Raw genomic sequence first — 26080 nt, 5'->3', positions numbered from 1 at the left:
CTATACCCTGACACCCCAGGTATTGCTGCCTTTCCTATCTTAGAAGGTCTTTCCAAAGTTGCCAAATTGATCTGGAAAAAACCTGCATCCATCCCTGCATCATCTAAGAAGATCGAGAATCTATATAGAACAAAGCCTGAATCGGCAGAATTCCTCACGGTTCATCCTCCTCCCTCCTCTATAGTGACTACTGAGATGCAATCCAGGCAGAGGCAGGGCCCACACTCGACGTCCGCAGATAAAGAAAGCAAACGGTTAGACCAGTTGGGCAGAAGAACCTACACCTCTTCAGCCCTAAGCTTCTGCATATCTATCAAACAATTATGGGGGGGTAACAACTCTTCCTGTGGGAGAAAGCAGCCCCCCACATTGATCTACTTCCCGAAGAATCTAGAAACGCTTTGCGTTTAATTCAAGCAGAAGCCACCTGCCTGTCAAGGCAACAAATTAACGCTGGCAAGCATGCTGCCGACATCGCAGCTAGAACAATGGCCTCGGCAGTCACCCTGAGACGTCACTCGTGGCTTTGTACTACAACCCTCCCATTGGATACAAGGTCACACATCGAAGACCTCCCCTTCGAAGGGGACACTCTCTTCGCCTCCACTACCACTGAGTTCCTCACAAAATTGTTTCAAGGATTGCCAAACAGCAAGATCCCTGGGAGTGGCCCACCCATTCCAACAGCAACAAAGAGACAAGTCGCAATACCGTCAGCAGACCTTCGGCCCTTCATTCAACAGATATCAAAGATACCAAAGGTTTCAACCGTATCCTCAACAAGGGAAATTTCAGCACCACAGCCAACAGGCCTAACCAAAGCATAGTTTTAAGCAACGTTCAGCTCCCAACGTTCAGCACAAGGACCAATGACAGTCCTCCCAAAAGTTCTGACTAGCGCCACAGTCCAACCTAGAAGAGTTACTGTTCCTAAATAGGTTGGCTAAGTTTTACGAGGCCTGGCGGACTATCTGTTCAGACGCCTGGGTCCTCAAGGTTATTTCCGAGGGCTACCGCTTGGAATTCAAGTTCATCCCTGTTTGTTCCCCCGCCAGTTCAGCGGGAGATAACCCCTTTCCGGATTTTGCACCCCAACTAGAAGAACTCCTCCTAAAGGGTGCTGTTCAAAAGGTTAATCCCCCTTGTTCTGATTTCTTTTCTAGGATTTTTATGGTTGACAAAAAAGATGGGGGTTCCAGACCCATCAATGACCTCAGGTTCTTAAATAAATGTTTGAGAGTTTCAAAGTTCAGGATGGTCTCCCAACCCTCTGTTATGGAACTCATTACACCCAACACTTGGTTTGCAGTCTTGGACCTTAAAGATGCATACTTTCATGTGTCCATCCACCCAGACCATCGACGTTTTCTTATGTTTTGTTATGGGTCTGAATTCTTCCAGTACTCAGTCCTCCCATTCGGCCTTGCCACAGCCCCCAGAGTTTTCATGAAGTGCATGGCAGTTGTGATGTCATTCTTCAGAGACCAGGGTTGTAGTATCTACCCCTATCTCGATGACTGGCTGCTCACAGCCACTAACCCAGACACACTTTCCGCCAATTTGCAGCTTGTCCTATCCACCTGTGACAAGCTTGGCCTGAGGGTCAATTTGAAGAAATCAAAGCTGAACCCTTCCCCAGAGCGCAATTTTATTGGTGCGGTGTTAGACTCCAATGCCGGAAGGGCGTTCCTCCCTAGCGAAAGGGTGGCCTCTATCAAGAGTCTTATCCACCATTTCCTGAAGTGTAGACACCAACCAGTGGTTTCCATACAAAGGTTGCTAGGGCTCATGGCTTCAACCACTGCAGTCACTCCGTTTGCTAGACTACAAATGAGAGAATTGCAGAATTGGTTTTTTAGGGCTTATGACTTTTCCCGCCATTCCAAGTGTCATAGACTGTTTGTCCCCAGGGCCATCCTGAGATCTCTGCAGTGGTGGCTCTCTGAGCCCAACCTCCTGAAAGGTATTACCCTTGGTTACTGGAGTCCAGACTTTACTCTCACTACTTTACTCTCACTCCATGGAGGGTTGGGGAGGTCACTGTGGAATTCATTCCATTCAAGGCAGGTGACCTCTAGAGAGGCATCCCTACACATTAATTTTCTGGAATTACGGGCTGTACGTTATGTACTTACCTCTTTCACAGATATCCTCCAGAACTCCAGAACACTACTGCAGTCAGACAATTCCTGCACCGTATTCTATGTCAACAAACGGGGGCACGGGCTCCATCCCTCTTTGCAGGGAGGCACAGAGAGTTTGGGGGATAGCTCTCGCAAACAACATAGAGCTAAGGGCTATACACATAGCGGGAATACGCAACACTTGGGCAGATTCCCTGAGCAGGGACTTTACCACCAACCACGAGTGGGAACTGCAGGATCCTTTCCTCTTACCCATTTTTCAGGAATGGGGCACCCCCCAGATCGACCTGTTTGCGACCAGGTGCAACAAAAAGGCAGTAGATTTTTGCTCTCTAGCAGGGAACGACCCAGCTTCGCTGGGGGATGCGTTCCAAATCACTTGGTCCAACCACCTGTTCTATGCGTTTCCCCCATTCCCACTACTAGCAAGGGTCTTGGGAAAGATCATTGCAGACAACACCGACTGCATCCTGATAGCACCTCGGTGGCCGAGACAAATTTGGTTCACTCTACTGATGCAGCTGGCAGGAGAGACCTGCAGAGCTCTTCCCTGTCACCCGAATTTACTTTGTTGGGGCGAGCTGGCACACCACGATGTGCAGAGGCTACACCTCACAGCGTGGAGAATTCTTCCCAGTCATTAATGGGTTGTTCGCCGTCAGTACAGGAGGTACTTCTGCAAGCGAGGCGGCCTTCAACTCGTTACTCCTATGATAGGAAATGGGGCAGATTCCTTGACTGGGCGAACCATGAAGGTCATTCCCCCTTTGTTTGCCCTCTTCCCAAGGTTTTAGACTACCTTTTAGAGTTAACCAAGAGAGGCTTGTCAGTCTCGTCGGTGCGTGTACACCTTGCAGCGATTTCAGCTTTTCATGACAGGATAGAGGGGTATACAGTTTTTTCCCACCCTCTATCCAAACATTTTCTGAGAGGCCTTAACAATCTGTTTCCTCCAAACCCCAGGTTAGCCCCCCAGTGGTCACTATCTTTGGTCCTTGCAAAGCTCATGCTGGACCCTTTTGAGCCCTTGGTCCATGCCCATCTTTCAGCGTTGTCAGCAAAGGTGGCCTTTTTGGTGGCAGTTACGTCAACTAGAAGAGTGGGAGAGCTAACAGCTCTACGTATCGACAGCCCTTTTCTCAAGATCTATAATGAGAAGGTAGTACTCCATCCCAGTATTAGGTTTAACCCCAAGGTTATCTCTACCTTTCACCTAGCACAAGACTTAGTCTTGCCGGTATTTTTTCCTAATCCTTCCTCCCAGGCAGAAAAGACACTCCACACTCTTGATTTGAAGCGTGCCATTCTTTATTACATTGAACGAACTAAGCACTTTAGTTCTTTATTACATTGTAGTTCACTTTTTGTTTGTTATCAGGGACCCAAGAAAGGAAGACCATCATCCGCTCAGTCCATAGCGAGATGGGTGGTCTCGGCGATTAGGATCGCTTACAAGCAGGCAAGGGTGCCGTGTCCCCTAGAGATTAGGGCTCACTCCACTAGGGCACAGGGCTCTTCCGCTGCTCTCCACAGAAGGATCCCGATCGGCGACATCTGTAGAGCGGCGACGTAATCATCGGAGGACACGTTCGTGAGACACTATGCTCTGGACCTTCAGGCCAGAAAGGATGCAGCAGTTGGCAGAGCAGTCCTCCAGACACTTTTCTTCTAGTCTACCCCACCTCTTGATGGGTAAGCTTGCTAATATCCCACATGTGGGGCTGCACCGAAGACAGAAGATGAAAACAGAGTTGCACTTACCTGTAACTGCTGTTCATTGATGTCTTCGGTGCAGACACACATCCCTCCCTTCCGACCCCGCTGTCGACCTAAAAAAAAAAAAAAAAAAACCCGACCCCGCCTGCGATGGGAGAGGCATCCCCAGTTTGAGGTTCAAGGCTAATAGTTTCCAGCGGTAGGCCTGCACGCAGGCGCAGTCCCACATGTATGTCTGCACCGAAGACATCAATGAACAGCAGTTACAGGTAAGTGCAACTCTGTTTTTTTGTGGAATGAGCATCTTGATTTTTTAAATGCCATCTATTGCTGTATTTTCCCTTCAGACATCTGGTCCATTTTGCAAGGAATAAATCATGTTCACTGTAATTTTAGCACTATACTATATGTAGCATATATACTCTGTCTGGGGGTAAAAATTGGTGATACCTGTTCCCATGTCTGAAGGACTGCGGACTAAACAGAAATCCAAATGGTTAATCATTTTTGATAAGTGAAGTTGTATACCTGAAGTTTATTCATCTGTTTATTTTACAGCGCAGTAAAAGAAGCATTGTTGGATACTTTGAACAAAAAGACTCAGACAACTACAGAACCTTTGAAAGAGTAGCAAATATTTTGCATGATGATTGTGTCTTCCTTGCTGCATTTGGGTAAGATATTTGTTCTGCGGTTAAAAGAAGTTAAAAACGTAGCTTAATCAATGTTGATGAAACCACAGCTTTGATCCATGGAGCCAACACACCATAAGACACATGCTCCCGGAAGTTGAGTTTCATATCATGTGCGTTCCTCTTTCAAAGTGTTGGAAATACTACTGCCAGGGCTATAATAAAATATAAGTTGGAACAGTTTCCTCCATCATCTTTGTTAAAGATGCTCTCCCTTCAGATTAATTGCCTTGTGCACTTCGTTTTTTATGCTCCGTGCATGTGCATGGGAAAAATTGTAGGTTAATCCGTAGATATTTGGATGGACTGGGACCCTGGCTGTATAAACCCTTGCTCATGCTCCTGAAGTTTATACTGCTACACCCCCCAACCATTACTCCTTTTAAAGCCTGCTCAATAAATGCACTGCTTAGCTTCAGTAGTAAAATAACACTTCGTGTTCTGCTTTAGGTCTGTTTCCAAACCAGAAAGATTTAGTGGGGACAACGTAATCTACAAACCACCAGGGGTGAGTTGAATGTTCTCCATATTTTTTGTCCTTTTAAATAAGGTGCATTACTCTTAAAAATAGGTTGGCCTAATCCTAAAAGCAATTCCGTTATTTGCACTCTCTACACTGAGATCAGTGTTTACTGGGTTGCAGCTTTAACTTGCATTTTATTTCTTGGGGTTTTTTTTAGATCAAGCAGAGAGATTTCTCTGTTTACATAATCCCTTTTTAGTTCTGTAAGGTTCCCAGAGCTGAGCACCACCCTATAGCTATAATGCGGAGGAGTAGTCAGCATGTGACACAGTATCATTGTGTTGTGAATTTCCCCTGCCCTTATTGTGTGCTGTGTCTCTGGGTGTGTGTGGAAACTCTCAATGTGATGGTGCTGCATTAATGTGAGAACTGCTAGATGTTACACCTGAGTTGGGGGGAGAAGTCATCTGAAGTTGGTGGCATCCTTATAGCAGGTGTAATGTGTAGCTTGCCCTGGCCTGGATGGCCCAGATCTCAGAAGCTAAGAAGGGTCAGCCTTGGTTGCTACTTGGATAGAAGTCCTGGTGGCAGAGGCAGGCAATAGCCAGGCATCTCTGGACATCTCTTGCCTTGTAAACCCAATGGTGTTGCCACAAGTCAGCTGCAACTTGACAGCACATTACCCACACAATGTGTAGCTTGGCTGTTAAATTGGAAAAAAACTGTGGGCGCTTTTACTTGAGGATAACTGAAAATTTCTTTAAACAGGAAAATGCTCCAGATATGGTCTACTTGGGCTCTCTGACCAATTTTGACTTGGTTTATGCATGGACTCAAGATAAATGTGTTCCCCTCGTTCGTGAAATTACATTTGAGAATGGAGAGGTAAGTTCTCTCTTATTCTTCTGTCTAAATGGTTACAAAATGGACCATGTAACCTCCAAATACTAACTGATGAATGTTGTCGTCATCATCATCATCATTATTATTCCTGCAAATCTCTGATCGTATACTTAGATTAGACTAAGGATTGGATGGCTGTACAGTGTTTTGTATTTGAGCAGAATATGTTCCACACCCATAATCCTATAAGAGTTGTATAATTTAGGCTTTGTAAGGATACAGCATATACAAATGTGAAAAAATATAGTAATCTAGTGTGAAGGCATCCAAGATTTGAGGAGGAGACAGTAGCAATTATCAAGTCATTACACCAGAGTGCTCTTCTCTGGGTAAAAGCCAGATCAGAGAATGACTTTTCACAATGGAGATGAGTAAAGAGTCGAGTCTCTACATTAGAATGTCTTTTTTTAACCTCTCTGCATGGAAAAAGAGGAGAACAATGAAGGCGTGAAACCCGCAGCTGATGGCCCCAATATAGCAAAGCCCTGTATGCAGCTGATGCCTGCTGTTTCTTCTTGTCGTTGCTTACATTTTGATTCCAGCAGTCGCTTCCAAATAGGCAAGATACATTTTAAGCTCCTGTGTATTGATATGTATTCAGTGGCTCAGAAGAAAGCTGATTGAGGTCACATCTGAAGAAGGAAAGCTGACTACAAACACAGATTTCTGAAGGCTATCCTATAAAATAGTTGACTTAGGTGGCAGAGAAGAGAGTCTTATCTACAGTCACATGCATGCTTTTGATGCTATCCCCCATGGCTGTAGCATATAAATTAATACCATAACCATGTGGGCAAGTCTGGTCATGGAAATCTGCCGCTTATTAAGCCTTGGGTGTAGAATGGCTGCTGAAGTTAGTGGTGCACCAGAAAACGTTTTTCATTGTTGCTCAGAAAAGGTGTCTGTATGTACTTTAATCACACAAAGCTGTCTCATACTGAGCCCGATCATTAGTCTTATCAAGCTCAGTGTTGTCTACTCTGACAGGCTGCAGCTCTCGAGAGTCTTGGGTCTTTTTCATCACCTATCCGATCCTTTTTAGAGAGCCAGCATCGAGTAGTGGTTAAGAGCAGCGGACTCTAATCTAGAGAACCAGGCTCAATTCCCCACTCCTCCACATGAAGCCTGCTGGGAGACCTTGGGCCAGTCACAGTTCTCTCAGAACTCTCTCAGCCCACCTGGAGGCAGGTGATGACAAACTACCTGCAAATGGTTTTGCCTTGAAAACCCTACGGGGTCGCCATAAGTCAGCTGTGACTTGATGGCACACACACATATCCGATCTATTTAACTGAGGACTCCAGGGAGTGACCCTGGGACCATCTGCATGCAACATGTGTTCTCTACTACTGAGGCGTGGCCCCTCCCTGAGTTTCTTAGGAGGGGATCCATGCCTATTGGCTTGGTTTCCACCAATGAAATTTGACTTTGCCTCCATACTCTGTTTCAAGTCTCAGAGTGTGTGAATGGGGGTGTATATGAGAGAGATGCTCCAGTAACACACACCACTGGGTTTCCAATTTGACTTGGGATGTCTGTCAATCTCTGCTTGATCTGCCTGGCCCTGCTCACATCAGTGCAAAAGAAGAAGAGCTGGTTTTATACCTTTTTTCTCTATACCGCTTTTCTCTACCTTTTAGGAGTCTCAAAGTGGCTTACAGTCACCTTCCCTTCCCCTCCCCGTAACAGATACCTTGTGAGGTAGGTGTGGCTGAGAGTGTTCGGAGAGAACTGTGACTAGCCCAAGGTCACCCAGCTGGCTTCATGTGTTGGAGTGGGGAAACCAACCCGGCTCACCAGATTAGAGTTTGCCGCTCATGTGGAGGAGTGGGGAATCAAACCCGGTTTAGAGTCAGTATGGTAGGTAGAGCTGGCCATTATTGGTGGTGCTTGCTTATGAACTTGATAGTGCAAGCACACTGCTATTGATCTTTTAAATGCTGATATTATGCCTGTGTGCACAACGTGCATCATGTGGGGAAGGACGTCGCTGATTGGGAAAGATTCATGCAGTTGGCCTCATCAGAGTGTCTGCAGCCATGTTCCACATGCCCAGAGAGCTGTTATGGGGAAGCAATGCCCACATAGTTCTGTATTTATGAGGGCCCTAAGCAGACGGTGCCCTGACCTCGATGGCCCAGGCTAGCCTACTCTTGTCAGCTCGTGGAAGCTAAGCAGGGTCGACCCTGGTCAGTCCTTGGAGGGGAACCCACCAAGGAAGTCCATGTTCACTACACAGAGACAGGCAATGGCAAACCACCTCTGTTTGCCTCTTGCCTTGACAACCCTACAGGGTCGCCATAAATCGGCTGCGACATGACAACACTTTCCACCACCATCAAGCCAACGGTGAACGATCTATTTAACAGGCTAGGAATGGGAAACAAAACTGTCAATGTAATTCAGCATCAGTACCAGCAAAGTGATGTTTTGGTGATAAGGGGGAGTGATCTTTGGTGGACATACTTCCATCAGAAGGGCAAACAATGTGAGGAACAACTAGTGAAGATGTTACCATAATTTTTTTAAAAAAATAACCTCCATGGTGTCTTGGTATGAAATCTCTGAAGCCTTCTCACACTGATGTATCAGAGTCTTCTTGTCTTATTTGAGAAGAATGTAGTAAAATGAGAAAACACCCAGAAAATTGAATTGTGAAACATAATAGTGTTGCTGACCTGGTACAAATGCTAGAAACCATTTGTGAAACTTTTTACTCTATCATCATGGGAGGCCCAAGTCTTAGCTGAGCATAAATCATGCGCTTTGCACAACAAAACTATGTATTCTTTGCAACATTTTGTCTCAAATGCCTCTCCCCCACCCATTTGCATTTTGCTTTGTGGAGGATGCCAGGTATTTAGCCTTTTAGAACCTCATGATGTATTTTCAGTGTACTTTTCCCACAGCGCAGTCAAATTCTGAGCCTTAGAAACCAGCACTTATCTGTATAAAATTCTGTAACTGGTCTTGCTATCCTTTGCTGCTGTTTACATAGCCAAGTACTTCAATCATAGGTCATTCCAGATGGGCATTTTTCTTAGCAACATTTGTTCTTGAAACTTAGGCCCTTCCAGCATCCATTCAGCTCAATCACTGCCCAAGTTGGATACTTCTGCCTGTTAGAAATGCAATTTGTCCCCCGCCCCCGGTGTTCATTCTTTGTGATTTACAAAATGGTTTTAAAGAGTTAGGATGTGTTTTTCAAGTAGTGTTTTAGATATATCCATCCCCTCTTTGCTCTAGCAGCAAAGAAAATTCGAGCCAGGCTGGCCCAACACATTAAAATTGATTAGAACTGAACTACAAATCCAATTTACATGTGGTTGGTATGGTAAGAAGTGAGATTCTCTATTCATAAAAGTGAGCTCTAACCAGGCAAATGTTAAAAGCTATGACTCTTAAGTTACAAGCAGCTGCGGTTTTTGGTTCGTTAAATGTTAGATAATTTTGATTGTAAACAGTGTTTCATGCTCAGTACTTTGATAGGTTTCAGCAGTTTAGAGTATTTTTCTTTCTTTGTGTTTTAATTTGGCACTGAAATGTAAATGTAAACGTAAATGTTATCAAAGATTGTTACATGCTTTTATAGTGGTTTTAGTCCAGTTTTTGTAACGGCCTTTGGCCACATGCAACAAACCTGAACCTTGATATATCCAGAGACATTTCAACCCATCGTTCGAGCGCACTCTGGAAATGTTTTTGTTCTCTGTGTGACGTCTCAGACCACTCCTCACCTTCCTCCCAGCCCACTACTGCCTTCTTTGGCAGCTGCCGCCCAAGGATTCAGGTGGAGATTTTTTTCTCTCCCACCTACTCATCCAAGATCCTTTTGGCTGAAAATGTCTGGGATTGAACCTTGAACTAGCCGCATGCAACGCTTGTGCTTCACCACTGAATTACGACTCCTCTCAGGAGGCAGTTTTTCAGTTTTGGCTGTTCATGTTGGGCTAGTTCACAAATGGGGGCAAGAAGCCCTGAGAAAGGGGGAGTAGTGTGAGGAGGGATTCTTCTCTGTTACCCCTCTCACTGCCTGACTATGATGATTTTGCTCAACAGAAATAATGAAGCGGTAATTGCTATACACCTTGGGGGGTCATTTGAGCTGAAGGCTGCTAGTTGCCCATCCCTGACATAAGTTAGAATTATATTTATTTATTTATTTCCCGCTCTGAAGGAAAGGCATCTTGATCTTTGGGTGTTTCTCAACCATTGCTAGGCGTAGGCAGGACTAAACTAACAACTTCCTGTCTCCTGGCGAGGAACACCTCCCCTTCCAGTTCTTCTCCTGCCTTCGCTGGGGTGAGAGCGTTGCAGCCATAGCTGCTGCCTAGGTCTCGTGAAATTAGGTTAGAATAGATTCTTTTCCTTACCTTGCCGAATCCAGTTGTTTTCCCTCCCTACTCTCCCTCTCGTTTGGGTATGCTTGTTTTTTTAAATTTAAGCTCCCGGCTCTGCTGACCATCAGCTGAGCCGCTGGAGAAACAGCTAAGCTGTGGGAAAGATGTGGCAAACAAAATGGCTGCCGGAGAAGCTGCATCGGAGGACATCGAGCTCCTTTCTAATGCAAGAATTGGCCTTAAAATTGGCTCCCACTGATGGCCGCCCTGGCCTGGTCGCCGCCGCCATCTACTTAGGCTGGAAAATCGCTGAAGAAAAACAAGTCTAATGGCGGGGGGAAAGGCTGCAGCCGCAAGCGCCAGCTTAAGCAGAGTTCCGCTTCGACCTCTAAGGTCCCCGCTGGATCTTCTGCTGCGCCTTTAGAAATGGAGCCCAGGATACCTACAGAGGGTAAAGTAACCCACCCTTCTGAGGAAGGGGGATCCCCCAAGAACCCAACATTTGAACAAGTATATAATATGATAGAAGGCTCCATGGAAAGGCATTTTCAGAGGCTCCAATCTCTTATCCTACCTTCCAGCAGGGTTACCCTCCTCAAAGACTCCCTCAGCCACTTCCTCAAGGGTTTTCATATAGTTGGACATCTTCCCCTGGGTCCTCAGTCATATCTGAACCCATGCAGGAAGAGCCTGGCTACAGCCAAAGCGCCCTCTCTAGGCAGTGGCCCACTAAGGCAGCTATAAAAGCAGTGCCAATTATCCAAGAGCAGAGAAATGAAACCTAGCAAGAGCAGAGAAATGAAACCTACCCTGTGGATAGGGATTCTGGGGCTGACGATAAGAAGGAAGGAGAGTTCGTTTCAGACGAAGAACTCCCTATTGTTCAAGAACAGCAGCCGAGGCTGTTCTGTTCTGATGATTTCCAGCCTCTTTTGGCCAAGGCACTTTTTGTTTTAGACCTATCTGATGAAGCTGAGGAATTCCTGAGGAATCTAAGCCTAAATCCAGACGTAAAGGTTCCAAGTAATATTTCCCACAATGTGAGGCCCAGACTATTAGGGTCCCCTTACCAGAATACTTTGGGAAAGTTATTAGAGCTGAATGGGACAACCTCCTTTATGGCAGATGCCTCCTTGGACGCAGTGATCTTCACTGCTAGAGTGATCGCCTCCAATACGGCCATTCGCAGGGCCCTATGGGTAAGGTCATGGTCGGCTGAGTACAGGTCCAAGACCATGTTAATGGGTCACCCATACAAGGGTGGAAAGTTATTTGGAGAGAGACTAGATAAGATGCTCTCCAAAATTAAGGATAAAAATAAGGGGATCCTTAAATCCCATAAAAAGGAACCCCGTCCTGGCCAATACTCTCAGTCCTTTAGATCCTACCATACCTTATCCAGGTTCAGACAGGATCAGAGACGCCCACACTGGGCTCCTCAGAGAGGGTCCTTTCGACGTTTCAACAGATTCAACTGCCCCTCACAACCACAGTCCTTTAGGGCGGACAAACCTGACAAATTCTTCAAAGGAAATAAGCAGTGAAGCCAGGGATCCAATGGTGGAGGGAAGGTTACAACTTTTCCTTCCACTCCCAGACGGATGCCTGGGTACTACAAATAATTCAGCAGGGTTATCTAATAGAATTTCATCACCTCCAGATCTCTTTGTCTCATTGCCATGCTACCTCAGTGCTGTAAAACATCAGAGAATGATGGAAGCCATTTCTCACTTGATCCGGATCGTGGCCATAGAGGAAGTACCTATTCAGGAACATCTCCAGGGAGTTCACTCCATATTTTTCACAGTCCCCAAAAAGAATGGGGACTGGAGGGCTATCCTGGATCTCAAATTTCTCAGTTGATTGATCCAGGCCAAACATTTTCGCATGGAGACACTGCGAACCATCATAGAGGCACTGCGTCCAAACACCTTCATGACATCCATAGATCTCACAGAGGCTTATATGCATATCCCCATCCCTCAGTCCCACCGGCGCTTTCTGAGATTCATTTTCAGTTCAGGGCACTACCATTCGGGTTGACACCTGCCCCCCAAGTTTTTCCCAAAGTGATGGTGGCTATTGTGGCGATGTTAAGGAAGGAAGGAATCTAAGTACATCCCTACCTAGACGACCTACTCATATGCGCCCCCTCATACAACCTGGCACTTCAGCACACCACTCGAGTCATCACGGCACTCGAAACGCACGGCTTTCTTATAAACAAAGCCAAAAGCTTGCTAAGCCCGTCGCAGAGGATCCTACATCTGGGAGTGGTCATAGATTCCACCACCAATTCAGTATTCCTCCCAACAGACAAGGCTCGCAAAATTGCGGCGGTGGCCAAGTCCACGGTAAAGTCGTCATGACATCGACTGATGGCTCTGACAAGGCTCCTAGGCCTCATGGTATCATGTCTAGGCCTGATTCCTTGGGCTCGCTTCCACTCCCGACCACTTCAAACTGCGCTGCATCCATTCTAGCTGTTCCATCACACACAAGATAGACAAGACCCTCTCCCTCAGTTCGGTGGCCAGGACGAGCCTCTTATGGTGGACCAAAGTCGACAATCTTAACATTTGGACAACCATATCTACATGAACAGCCAAGCCAGTCCAGGTATTTACAGATGCCAGCCTTGAGGGATGGGGAGCCACTGTGGAAGACTCCTTCGCTCAGGGCGTATGGAGCCAGTCAGAAACATCTCTCCACATCAATCTCCTCGAACTCAGGGCAGTACGCCTAGCCCTCATCAAACGTGCTAATCAGGACAGACAATGTGGCAACCAAGGCCCACATCAACAAGCAGGGTGGGTCTCGCTCCTCTCGCCTGCACCAGGAGTCATCAGCCATCATGATCTGGGCAGAAAAACACCTTTTGTCTCTGAGGGCAGAACATGTACGGGGCATCCGCAGCACTCAGGCAGATTGGTTAAGCCGTCAGACCCTCCAGGAAGGGGAATGGATGCTGAATACTCAAGTTTTTCAAGCCATCACCAGCTGGTTTGGAACACCCACAGTGGATCTGTTCGCCTCAGTTCAGAATCGTCAGGTGGAAAGGTTCTTCTCCCGGTTCTACCATCCGGAAGCAGAGCAAGTGGACGCTCTTCTGACTCAGTGGCCTCCGGGTCTCCTATACGCCTTTTCACCACTGCCTATCCTTCCGAAAGTCATCAGGAAGATAAGGGTGGAGAGAGCAGAAGTCATCCTGATCGCTCCCAATTGGCCATGCTGGCCGTGGTTTCCGGCACTCATGGAGCTCTCCACCAGGGCACCTTGGCAGATTCTGACATCCTCGGATCTCCTTCAACAGGGACCAATGATTCATCCAGATCCTGGATGGTTTCAATTGACCGCTTGGAGGTTGAAAGGTCAAGGCTCTTCGCCCTTGGGCTTTCCATGGAGGTGGTGGGGACCATCCTTAAAGCCAGACGTCCTTCTACTACAAGGATAGTGAAATAGGATATATCAATTCACCTGGAAAGCCTTCTCCAGGTGGTGTCACCGGAAGACGATCAACCCTGTCTCTCCTAAGCTACCTCAGTTACTGGACTTTTTACAGAACGGTGCACAGCAGGGCCTTAGAGCGGCAACCTTACGAAAGCAAGTGTCTGCTATTGCCTCAGTCTGTCCGGATATTGATGAGATTCCTCTGTCATCGAACCCTCAGGTTAAGGCTTTTATTAAAGGAGTAGCTCAATCTACCCCTCCGGTGACTCACCGCTTCTCTACCTGGAGACTAAACACTGTACTTTCTGCTCTAACCAAAAGTCCCTTCAAACCTATGAGAGAAGTTCCCTTACGATTAGTAAGGATGAAGACCTCATTTTAGTTGCCATAACCTCTGCCAAGAGGGTTTCAGAATTGGGTGCCCTCACTATTCGCAAAGACTTACGTATCTTTCACAAAGATAAAGTCGTGCTACGTACTGATCCCTCGTTCACCCCCAAAGTGGGTTCCCGGTTTCATCAGTCTCAGGAACTTCACCAGCCTTCCTTTTGTCCTAATCCTCCTACTCCCAGAGAGCGGAGTTGGCACACCTTGGACCTGCGTAGAGCTATTCATATTTATATATCTAGAACTGAATCCATTAGGAGAACGGAATTTATGTTTATCTCCATTTCTGCACCCAACAAGGGACTTCGCATGTCCTGACAGTCTATCAGCACATCCATTAGACAATGCATCAGAGAAGCCTACCTAGCCAGTGGTCTCCAAGTTCCGAATGGGATCAAAGCCCATTCACTGCGAAGTGCAGCCATGTCGACCGCATTTTTCAAACAAGCCTCGACTGAAGAGATCTGTAAAGCGGCTACTTGGTCCAACGTGACTACCTTCATTAGACATTATCGAATCAATACCATGGCATCCACGAAAGCGGCATTCGGCAGACATATTTTACATCACGGGGTAAAAGATGATGAGGACTGAGTTCCCACCCGTTATTTCATTGCTCTTGGAGATCCCAAAGATCAAGATGCCCTTCCTTCAGAGCGGGAAAGGTACATTGTTTACTCACCGAGAAGTAGAAGGGCATCTTGCCCACCCAGCGTTGGCAACATCATCTTACAAGGGTGGACTGAAGCACACCATACTGGCCTACGGATTCAGTCGGCCTAATAATATTGTAGCCATACATATAGAATGGTTCTAAGTTTATCGTTCAGTTTATTGTTGTTTGTACTCCTTGTTTGTGAGCGCCTTTCCCTGTCTCTTGAGGTTGCTGTAGAATAACTGGAAGGGGAGGTGTTCCTCGCCAGGAGACAGGAAATTGTTAGTTTAGTCCTGCCTACCCCTAGCAATGGGCAAGAAACACCCAAAGATCAAGATGCCCTTCTACTTCAGAGCGGAAAGGACCTTCTCGGTGAGTAAACAATGTACCTTTTTGTATTTCTAGCCCTCCCTCCCTCGGCCAGGCTGGGCTCAGGGCTGGTTACAACATTAAAATTTCCGATATAACAATAAACATATTTCTTGGGTGAAGAGGGGTAAAGGTTGGGAATAAGTGTTACTAAACTGAGAGGCAGATGAGATCAAATCCTGAGCCGAACTACGTGTTACAGGCGGGCATGGGACAACCTGTGGCTACTGACACCATTTTAGAAGCCAGTTTAGCAGTCTGCAAGGCCCCAATCCAGACAGGGCATGTGGTCATCAGCATCATTCACCCCCCCGACCTTTTAACGTACCAAAACAGCCCCCTTTTAAATGGCTTTTTAAAAGATGTGGGGGGGGGGATAAGATTGCCTAGTGCTGCCATGTGGCATTCCCAACGTGGATCAGAGCCTCAAAGCCATTTTTAAAAAGATAAATTTGCTTCTAAAGTGGCATTGGTGCCTACCCGTAACTTGTAATCTGGAATTGGAAACCATTCTGTTTCTCCATATTCTGTCCTAACGGTGGTCTCTTGTCCAGGTTGCACATCAAAACGTTCAGATGTTGTGGCACACCCATTTCCTTTAAGACCAGCCATAGCTTTTCAAGATCCACACAGTCAAAAGCTTTGCTGTAGTCTATGAAACACAAGCTGATTTTCTTCTGAAATTCTTTCGTATGCTCCAGTAACCAATGTAGATTTGCAATATGATCTTAGTGACATGTTGATTTAATATGTTCTGTTTTATTGTAAGCCGCTTCGAGCCCGGCTCTGCCAGGGAGAATGGGATATAAGAATGATGACTAAATAAATGAATACATAAATAAAAATTACAAATGTTCTGTGTTTCCCACATCTATGCACATCTCACAGCTCTAATCAAAGCTACATTTTGCATCATACCTCTGAATCCAACTGGCCCTTTTTGGTAACACCCCTCAAACCTTCTGACCTCTATATAAGGGCTGATGGATCTTCATTCCTGTTAGTATCTGATGTAGTGAACTTCTAATCATGAAAGCTGGTACTCTGGGGAAATTTAGTTGGTCTTTAAGGTGAAATCGAACTTACTACTGGCGCTGTATCTTTTGGAGAAGCTCACAACTAAGCTGTTATAGTCAGTCCTCAGTAAATGAAGCTGTGCCAAAACCAGACATATCGTTGTGTGGCTTGCCTCTCGGAGAGTTCTTGAATCAGCTGCTCTCCACTTCTTCGGTGTTCTTCAGGATACTGTTTCTGATTAAACCACTGGAGCCAAGTACAAAACATCACTTTCCATCCATGGCAGGTGTTATAGGTAAACCTCCTATTTTCTGGTTCACGCATGACATTTTAGCAATTCATCAGAATAATTTGACCAGACCTCTAAAAATTGTTTCAAGGTTTTTGTTGTGGTGGTTTTGGGTGAAGATTGTTTCGTTAAAACGAAGACTGAGACGCTAGATTCATTTAAACCAGATAGAGCTCTCCTTAGTCCATTGTACAGGAATGTATCTAAGAACAAGACAAAAAGTTGATCAGTATGAAGGTCCTGCTGTCTCTTCAGAAAATCATGAGCACAAGTAATGCCTGGCAGAAAATTGAAGTTTACACTGAGCTTATTTTTCTCTCTCTGTAGGAATTGACAGAAGAAGGCCTTCCTTTCCTGATACTCTTCCATATAAAAGATGATACTGAGAGTTTAGAAAAGTTCCAGCAGGAAGTTGCACGGCAGTTGATAAGCGAAAAAGGTAGGTGCTTCATTTGCCTTGCGTTTCCCATTTAAGGTGAGTTTCTGTGTCCTTCTGGCTGCTAAGCCTCAGCTTGCACAAGCCTGGTTTGTTGCGGGGTTGGTGTACACAACACTCTCTTCCTTCTTCACATGGTCCATAGCACCCGAACCCTGGTTTAGAACTAACTCTGTTTACCTGTGATGTACAAATGCAAAGTTGGATGGTTCCCCCCAGGATTCTAGGCCTCGACTATGCCCTATCTTAGAATCCCAGTTTGTCAGGGAAAAACTAACTCTTTTAAAACTGAACAAGTGAGCTATGGCTCATGAAAGCTCATACCCTGCCATAAATACTGTTCTTAAAGACTAACAGTATTTATGGCAGGGTATGAGCTTTCATGAGCCATAGCTCACTTGTTCAGAGTTAGTTTTTCCCTGACAAACTGGGATTCTAAGACAGGGCTTAGTCGAGGGGCTTAGTACTACTGGACTCTTGCTTAATACTACAGGGCTTAGTACTACTGGACTCTTGCTCTTTTCTACTGCTAGTAACAGACTAGATGCAGGCCGTCATCTCTGTGTTTGGATTATAGCCTCAGTGCCTTCAGATGCAGCCAACTGGACAAATTCGGCAGGTCACCCAAATTGTTGGATGGGTGGAGTACTGGTCTCTGAGCCTCACCTTTAATGCCTAGCATGACAGTTTTTTAAGCTTGTGTTGCAGTTCCTGCCATAAAGTAGGCAGAAATTCTGCGCACCATTAATAGCAAATGAGACTTGTTGAACTTGGTTGCTTCCAAGTAAATGTATTTTAGGCCCCATCTCCATTGCATCCTTGGCCTTACCTCCTAACTCATTGGTCTCCGTTTCTGTTCAACACACTTTGTGAGCTTACCACTTTCGAGCTTACAGATGTGATTATGGTTATATTGTCATGCCTGTAGGGCCACTGATTGCATCTTTGAAACTGGCTCTAGAATTTTGTTAAAAATAGTACCAAATCTGCAAATAAACTGGGATGTGCGGGTGTTGCTGGAGTTTCCCAGATACAAATGGGAAGTGGTTCCAATAGCTGAAAAGGGAGTAGCTGAAAAGCAGAATTAAGATACTTATTAAGTAGATGTGCACATAGACTGAAATGTCCAAACAGTTCTAAAATTCTTAATTGAGAGTGGAGGCTGGGGTGAAAGAAATGGAAAGAGTTGTCCCAGCAGCCGTTGCTGGCCTGGAGGGTGAGCTCCCAGGGAGGTTTGCATCTGTTGCACTGATAGCACTTCAGTACATGTCTCCACCTAAATTGTGTCTGAATTGGACAGGGCGTGATATTTAGTGTGCCCCCCCAACACAAATAGCAAGTTCTTATCTGAAGATCACTCCCCAAGCCCCAGAAATACAAAATTCAGAAGCCCTTCTGCAGACACAGTATCTATAGACAGAAAGCTATCTACAGCTCAAGACCTGTTCTGTTGTGTTGGTTCACATGACTTAGTTGACTTCTGTATCTTACATTTTTAAAGGAAACTAAATATAAATTTCCTTCTCTACTTCCTTAAGGTTCAATAAACTTTTTACACGCTGATTGTGATAAGTTCAGGCATCCGCTTCTCCACATTCAGAAGACTCCAGCAGATTGTCCGGTTATTGCTATTGACAGTTTTAGACATATGTATGTCTTCTCAGACTTCAGTGACTTGGCGTGAGTACTCTTTTCCTGTCATCTTGACAAACTAGTCTTCTAAGAAGCACAGAGTTGTTTGGGGGTAGGGGAGGGAGGGAGCCAAAGCCTTTTTCAGGTGGTCTAACAAAATGCAAGCAAGCAACGCTCTGCTTGGCCAGAGGAGGCTCAGGTTGTTTTTGAAGATGCAAAATATGATTGGCGTTTGTGGACTTATATCAAATAAAATCACAAATGCTAAAAATGTGTTTCCTGGGAGCCAGAGAACCATATCCGTGCCCAAATGGTTTCCCTTGCATACACAGGCTGTACCAATGTCCCTGTCCTGTTGCGCATTACCAGATGCTTCTCCAGCAGTTCCCTTAATGTACAGAAGTGGCTTTGCTGTGAGAGAAGGTTGCCCTGAACATCCCCTTTGTGTGTGTGTGTGTGCGCGCGTGTGCGCATATGTGACAGGCACACACTTTGGATTGTGTCTATAATTAGAGGAAAAGAAGAGAAGTTGTATTAAAGAGAGCAATGGTAAAGGTAGTCCCCTGTTCAAGCACCGGGTCATTACTGACCCATGGGGTGACATCACATCCCAACGTTTCCTAGGCAGACTGTGTTTACAGGGTGATTTGCCATTGCCTTCCCCAGTCACCTACACTTTACCCCCAGAAAGCTGAATCCTCATTTTACTGACCTTGGAATGATGGAAGGCTGAGTCAACTTTGAGCCGGCTACCTGAAACTAACTTCTGTTGGGATCGAACTCAGGTCGTAAGCAGAGCTTTTGACTGCAGTACTGCAGCTTACCACTCCGCCACGGGGTCCCCAAAAGAATAGGAAGGCACACAGTGAAGCTGAGCAGACCCTGTAAGCCTGCCTCAAAATGGAGAGACACTGTGAGAATTACATGTAAAGTTATTCCTAATTCTTCAGAGGGAGGGCAGATATAAGTGCATTACATGCATTCTCGGCACTCATGAGGGAAACTCTGTGTCAGACATCTTCCTGGTGCGTACAGAACTCCAGCCTCCCCACATCATGATCAGTAATCTCTCTATTCTGGACATCCACGGTAACACACATTATAAAGCCAATACTATATTTGCCTCCTTGGTCCTTAATCTCTCTCCAAGCGCATTTGCCGAGGTAGAGATTGCTTTCCTGTCCGCATGTGTGATGCATCCTCTTCAGAGCTCCATTTCTGTTTCGCTAGCCTCATACTACTATAAGAAACAATTGGCTCTTCTGCTTAGATAATTTCAGAATAACTTCCTCCCGCTTCTCGCTGCCTCCTCCTGATGTTCTGAGCATCTGACATGTCCAAATTACAGGGGTCTGGCTGCAGCATTCTGATTCTTTGGTGCTGCGAAACAGTAGATGATCTCCGATTCAATTTAAATGGCCATCCCTTTGGTGTTCATCTCTGGTGTCTGCGCAATTACTCAAGCCCTGGAGAAGCTTTCAAAGGCGTTCTTTGTCAATACGGCTACCTGACAGTCATTTGTATTTGTAAACTGTGCATTTGGCACCTGCTGTTCTCTGCTGCATTGTGGCAGAGGGAGCATACAATGAAGTTATTGGGTAGCCCAGCGCTGTGGGAATTAATGAAGGGGGAAAAAATGCTTGCTGTGCCCTCAGGAGATCAGAAGGAAGAAAAAAGCCCCGGTAGGGTAGCTTCCTCTAGACCCTGCTCCAGCTCTCGGTCGTACATTATTGACTTAAACAAAAAGATATCTTCAACAAGGGAAGTATGGCCTATGCATACTGAAATGTATTTTTATTTTACATTTTGTTTGTTAGTTCGCAATTTTCATTGATTTTTTTGTTTGTTTGCAATTTTCATTGATTTCCCCCCCCCCCAAAAAAAAAACCAGTATACGGTATGCAAGGGCAACAACTGTGTTAAAAGGCTGCCTTTATTCTAATTCTTGGTTCCTCTCTGGCTCCCTTCCCTGATCCCAAGCCCCTTGTGTTTTATCGGTGCAAAAAAAGGAAAAACAAACAATTACAAAAGCTATGGCCTGGGAGGGGCAGGATAGAAATCTAATAAAATAAATAAGAAAAGCCTGAGTATAAATTGAGAGAAAATAAAAAGAAAGATTATTAGAAGAAGAAGGGGATCAAGCCGACACAGTTGTCACTCAGCAATGAGGTTTGCAGGGTGACATCTCTAAAATTTTCCCTGTTCAGCATGAAGATGGCCAGGATGCCTCTTTGTTCCATTTTCATTTGGATGCTCTGGGTTTTTTTGCTTGTTCCAGCGTTCCAGGTAAACTCAAACAATTTGTACTAGATTTGCACTCCGGGAAGCTGCACAGGGAGTTTCATCATGGCCCAGATCCAACCGATACAGCGCCTGGTCAGGTAAGGAAGTAAGCGCTTGTGGGCTTCTCCGCGAGGCAGGATCTGACACCCTCACAATGGGAGGCTATGAGGAAGTCTTTGATCTTGCCAGGACAGAAATCTAGAGGCTAAGGAAAATGTTCACAGTGCTACAATAAGTAATTCATTATGAACATTATCGTGTTTAAAATGAACCTGGGCACTTCATATTCAAGCTAACCAATTAACCTAGTGTTTAAAAGAAACAAAGAACCCCACAAGGTGTATGTTTCAAGGGCCTGCCATGTACCAAGTTAGGCCAATGTTGTTGCCTAGCTTAGTATTTCTATTGCTGCCATCCAGCAAAGGCCTCCCTGTCTGGCTTCCTGAGACTGGAACATAAGAACATAAGAAAGCCCTGCTGGATCAGACCAAGGCTGATCAAGTCCAGTAGTCTGTTCACACAGTGGCCAACCAGGTTCCTCTAGGAAGCCCACAAACAAGACGACTGCAGCAGCATTATCCTGCCTGTGTTCCACAGCACCTCATAGAATAGGCATGCTCCTCTGATCCTGGAGAGAATAGGTATGCATCATGACTAGTATCCATTTTCACCAATAGTCATGGACAGCCCTCTCCTCCGTGAACATGTCCACTCCCCTCTTAAAGCTTTCCAATTTGGCAGCCATCACCACATCCTGGGTCAGGGAGTTCCACAATTTAATTTAATTTAATTTAATTCCTGGAGATGCCAGGAATTGATGCATGCAAAGAGTATGATCCACAGCTGGTTCTGCTGCTCTTCTTGATCTTGGGAGTTAGTAAACGAGCATTTGGAAAGGTGATGCAACCTCAGTAGAAGTTACAAAGTCAACGTGAGGGTTTTTTTGCCACAGCGGCCTGTACTTATTTTCAGGGTGCCTTACAACTCCGTTCCAATTGGGGAGGAAACATTACATCTTTCTGTTGTTGCCTGTTAGTTCCAGCGATCAGAGTGCTGGACCAGGCTATTGAAGACCTGTGTTCAAATTTCCATTCAGCCATGAAATTCACTGGGTGACCTTGAGCCAGTCACACACACTCGGCTTAATCTACACGAGAGGGCTCTTATGTCCATAAAACAGAGAAAGGTAACCATGAAAACTGTCCTGAGCTTCCTATAGCAAGGGACTCCCTCTAAAAGCCTCCAGTCCAGCAAAGATGTTGTTCAAGGGAAAAATACGTCCAGTGTAATATTCAGCTACCAGCTTGCTTTTTCTCCATCCCTGCAAGGATTTTTGTGGATGCTTTTGATTATATTCTCAGAGCCATACTTCCATACTTCCTGCTTTCATAAACGAGTGCTTCTAGTCACTGGTCATGTTTTTTTTCTAATAAGTTTTATTTAAATAACAAAGAGAAGATACAAAACAATACACCAAGCATACAAGTAGGTCAAACCTTCCAAAATGTGCCATATAACAAGCCACTCTGTACAATAACAATTGAGTAATTAAGAATATCTATATTAAAGAACCTTATTGTATTGTACAGTGGATATTGTAATTAACACCAGTTCCCTTAATAAAATGAGTTTATACCACATAACAATTTCTAATTCATATACACCCTACTTATTATGCTACTCCTTAAAGCCTGATCTATGGCTTTCTTTAACTGTCCACCTGTTAGTATAAACAATATAGTTAACATGTCTACAAGACAGATGATCATACTTAGACTGAATAGCAATATTATAAAACATAGAGAAAATTATCTAAATTCACTATTGCCTGCTTTAAATAAAATACCTTTAAAATTTATACTCTACTATTCTTGGCTAGTCAATCTATAATTGTTACTTTAGTCGCTGGTCATGTTATGCTGTATCTGGGGCAAGCTGAGGCAATAATGCTCTGGTAAGTTAAAGGCAAAAGGAAATACTTCTTTACAGTGAGTGATTAAAATGTGGAATACACTGCCAAAGGATGTAGTGATGGCCAGAGGCATAGACAGCTTTAAAAGGGGATTAGACAGATTCATGGAGGATAGGTCTATCAGTGGCTACTATCCATGGTGACTAACCTCCATGTTCAGAGGCAGTCAACCTCTGAATCTCAGTGCCAGGAGGCAACATCAGGTTAGTGCCCAGTTGTTGACCCTCCAGAGGAAATGTTTGGCCACTGTGTGAGACAGGAGGCTGGACTAGATGGACCACTGTTCTGATCCACAGGGAAAATACAATAAACACAACCACAAAAATAAAAAGAAATGGGTTCCTGGCTGCTTGGTTCTGTTTGCTGAGGTTGCCTGATGAAGCCCCCCCTCCCCCGACTGCAAGCCATGGGGCCATGAGCCCTTTTGGTGCTTGCCTTTCAGTTCCTGCCCAGGGGCTCACACCTCTGGCTCCTGTCTGAGTTTGAAGGACCTGCAGGGAAAGGAAGACAGACTTAGCCCAGATGGAACTGAGCTCTGCTGCTGGCCTGCTGCCAGCAAGGTCTTCCTCACTCCCCCACCGCCCACCAGCACTTGACATTTGGGTGTCACTGTAGAGGTTCCCAAAAACTTCATTTACTTGATCTTAGGAATCTTTTTGCGGCAAAGTACTGTCAAGTCGCAGCTGATTTACGGTGACCCCTTGGGGTTTCAAGGCTAGAGAAGAACAGAAGTGGTTTGCTAATGCCTGCCTCTGTGTAGCAACCCTGGACTTCGTTGGTGGTTTCCCATCTAAGTACTAACCAGGGCCGACCCTACTTAACTTCTGAGGTCGTATGAGATCAGGCTAGTTTGGGTCATCTGAATCAGGGCTGGGAATCCTTACAACAACCCTGTAAGCTTTGTATTATCCTTGTATTGTAGATTGTGTGGCATGCCTCAGGTTACCCAGTGAGTTCAGGGCAGAGGTGAGACTTGAACCACTCTGAGCCCAGCCTTTGGCTGGGGAGGGCGGGGTATAAATTAAAATAAATTAGGTGCTTCGCAATTAATAGAATTCTGAGCCACTGTGCTGCACATGGTTTCATTTATCAACAGTAGTGGAGCAAATAAATAGATGTGTGAAAGGTGAGCTTAACTTTGTTTAGAATATTATTTTGTTCTTTTCCAGCCTCTTCAGGATATAGCAAGCAGCCCGCCTGAGAGTTCATTCCAGAAACTAGCACCCAGTGAACATAGGTATACCTTATTGCGGGAGAAAGATGAACTCTGAAACTTGAAACCATCTCACAAGCCTTTCAGGCAGCAGCAATGACTCCTGTGGGATGGAAATAGGAAACCTATATTTTCATAAATTTTGTGTATTTTTTATTTTGAATATTGTTATTTTAATTTTTTTTTTTTTTGCTCCCTGGGGTTTGTAAATATGTGTGGGTCATTTGGGGACAGCATCTTTCCAAAGTTCTGCTGCTGCAAATTGTTCTGTAAAACTTTTCTATTCCAAATGAAGGCGTTAAGAGTGCCAGTGGAGATGCTGTTCGCTTGCACTATTCCCCTGAAAACAGGACTCCTGGGTTTCCGTCGGTGTAATCTGGTAGTGTGGCCACCTTATCTTCCTCCTCCATGTGAACATCATTTGGTTGTCAATTTGTTACTGAAGGGATATTCTGGATACTTGGGAGGGAGAATAAATTACCATTTTACAGAAATTGTGTAGCGCCTTCCTTACTGTGCACTGGAATGAAGAAAACTGGGAGAATTTAGCAACACTTTTAGCAGCACTTCCCCTGAGCTAAGCCACTACCTCCTGCCTTCAAGGCAAATCCCAGAGACTAGCTGAGTTACTGCTCTGCTGCCAAAACACCATTGTCTGTTGTGGCACCTAAGGCTGCAATCCTGAAGGGGGGGGCAAACTCCTTAGGAGCCAGCGTGACCCCATGCCACAGAGCAAAGTGGCACATATGCCGGCACGGGGGCAAACATGCCAGGGAGCTACAGAGCTGCGCCAGCCTCTGCTGCCAGTGCAGCCACACTGATGGAATTCTTGGAAAGGAAAGCCCACAACAGCATGGATGGTCATTCCCAGGGGCGGCGCAGCTGCACCACTCCTGGCCACAATGTATCTGCCCCCCTCAGGAATGGGCTGCCTGAGACTTGACTTAACTCAACTGTAGTACATGCTTTTGTGAGCTCTGCAACTAGCCCTGGTGCCAACTCAGTTGTCATACCCACCCACCTGACCCTATCAGAGGACTCGGTGATGTCAGCTATACCATCATAGGCTCATTTACCTTGCACATCTTGTAATATTTGGGGCCCCAGCATGGTGCCTAGGAGTGCCATGGTGCCCATTGATTGGCAGGGCTTGGTAGGGCTTTTGCCCAGCTAGGCTTCAGATTGGCCATTGAAGATTTGATTGGTTGTGCAGATTTTTTAAAATGCTGCTTTGGCAGTAGCTGCCACCACAGCACAAAGGATCTTCACTGTGTGACCTGAAGGTAAACTGCGGTGGCCATTTTGTGTCTGTCTCCGCCTCCTGCAGCAGCCATTTTGTGGCTGCGCCCACCCTGCTGTGCCAATCAATAGTATTTATTACGGTCCACGACCAGCAAATACAACAAAAATACATACATGGTAACATTATAAAAATAATCATAGGACACATCAGCCATGAATACAGATAAACTTAATATGTTTAACATATTAACACTCCTTAACAAAAACTAAAATCACCTCAAGGACCTAAAATCTATACCACTCTTTAATTTAAGATCACTTTTCAGGTTTTTTAAAAATGTTATAGACATGGGCACAAAACCTGGGAACCCTTCGTGTCGTTTGATGGTTTTTATCCGAGAGAAGATATTCAATTTTGATTTTATTAGATCTCCCTGGAAATCCTTCCAACAGTGGCCCAAAGGTTTCGCTGCGGATTTTGTTGTATAAAGCACACTCCAACAATTTGTGCTCAGTTGATTCAATCTCTCTGCTGTGTCAAAATTCCAAAGGTGCCCCAAGACACACAAAAAGGTTGGCTCCCCCCTGCGCTAGTCAGATATAAGCTCTGGTATGCCAGCGCTGTCCTGCTGTTTTCATTGGCCAGACTACATAATCTTTACACAAGAGTATAAATGGACACAAATCAGGCATTAAAATGAGAAGCGCACAGAAGTGGGCTGCAGTACTTCCAACAACCATGTTGCAAAGGGTGACTCCGGTGAGAAGTGGCTGAGTTGGTATCAATTCTGCATATCCATTCCATCCTACTTGGGCTCAACAGGGACTTGGGGTGGTTAGCTGACGACAAAAAATAGCCATTCCTCCTTAAGCTATC

General features: G+C 45.3%; 1 protein-coding gene across 1 annotated transcript in view; it reads left to right on the top strand.

The window, feature by feature from the left end:
- Positions 1 to 24455, top strand: part of ERP44 (endoplasmic reticulum protein 44) — a 64899-nt gene extending 40444 nt beyond the window's left edge. The window contains exons 6-12 of the mRNA XM_056857305.1: positions 4419 to 4534; positions 5003 to 5060; positions 5784 to 5900; positions 16753 to 16864; positions 18400 to 18541; positions 20772 to 20874; positions 23918 to 24455. Of these exons, the coding sequence (XP_056713283.1) occupies positions 4419 to 4534; positions 5003 to 5060; positions 5784 to 5900; positions 16753 to 16864; positions 18400 to 18541; positions 20772 to 20874; positions 23918 to 24019 (750 nt within the window). The 3' untranslated portion in view covers positions 24020 to 24455. The remainder of the gene's footprint in view (positions 1 to 4418; positions 4535 to 5002; positions 5061 to 5783; positions 5901 to 16752; positions 16865 to 18399; positions 18542 to 20771; positions 20875 to 23917) is intronic.
- The last annotated feature ends 1625 nt before the right edge of the window (positions 24456 to 26080 follow it).

This window comes from Euleptes europaea, chromosome 11 (assembly GCF_029931775.1).
Source record: "Euleptes europaea isolate rEulEur1 chromosome 11, rEulEur1.hap1, whole genome shotgun sequence".
Lineage (NCBI taxonomy): Eukaryota > Metazoa > Chordata > Lepidosauria > Squamata > Sphaerodactylidae > Euleptes > Euleptes europaea.
Note: the sequence above shows the minus strand (reverse complement) of the source record. Positions and strands in the feature narration are given on the sequence as shown.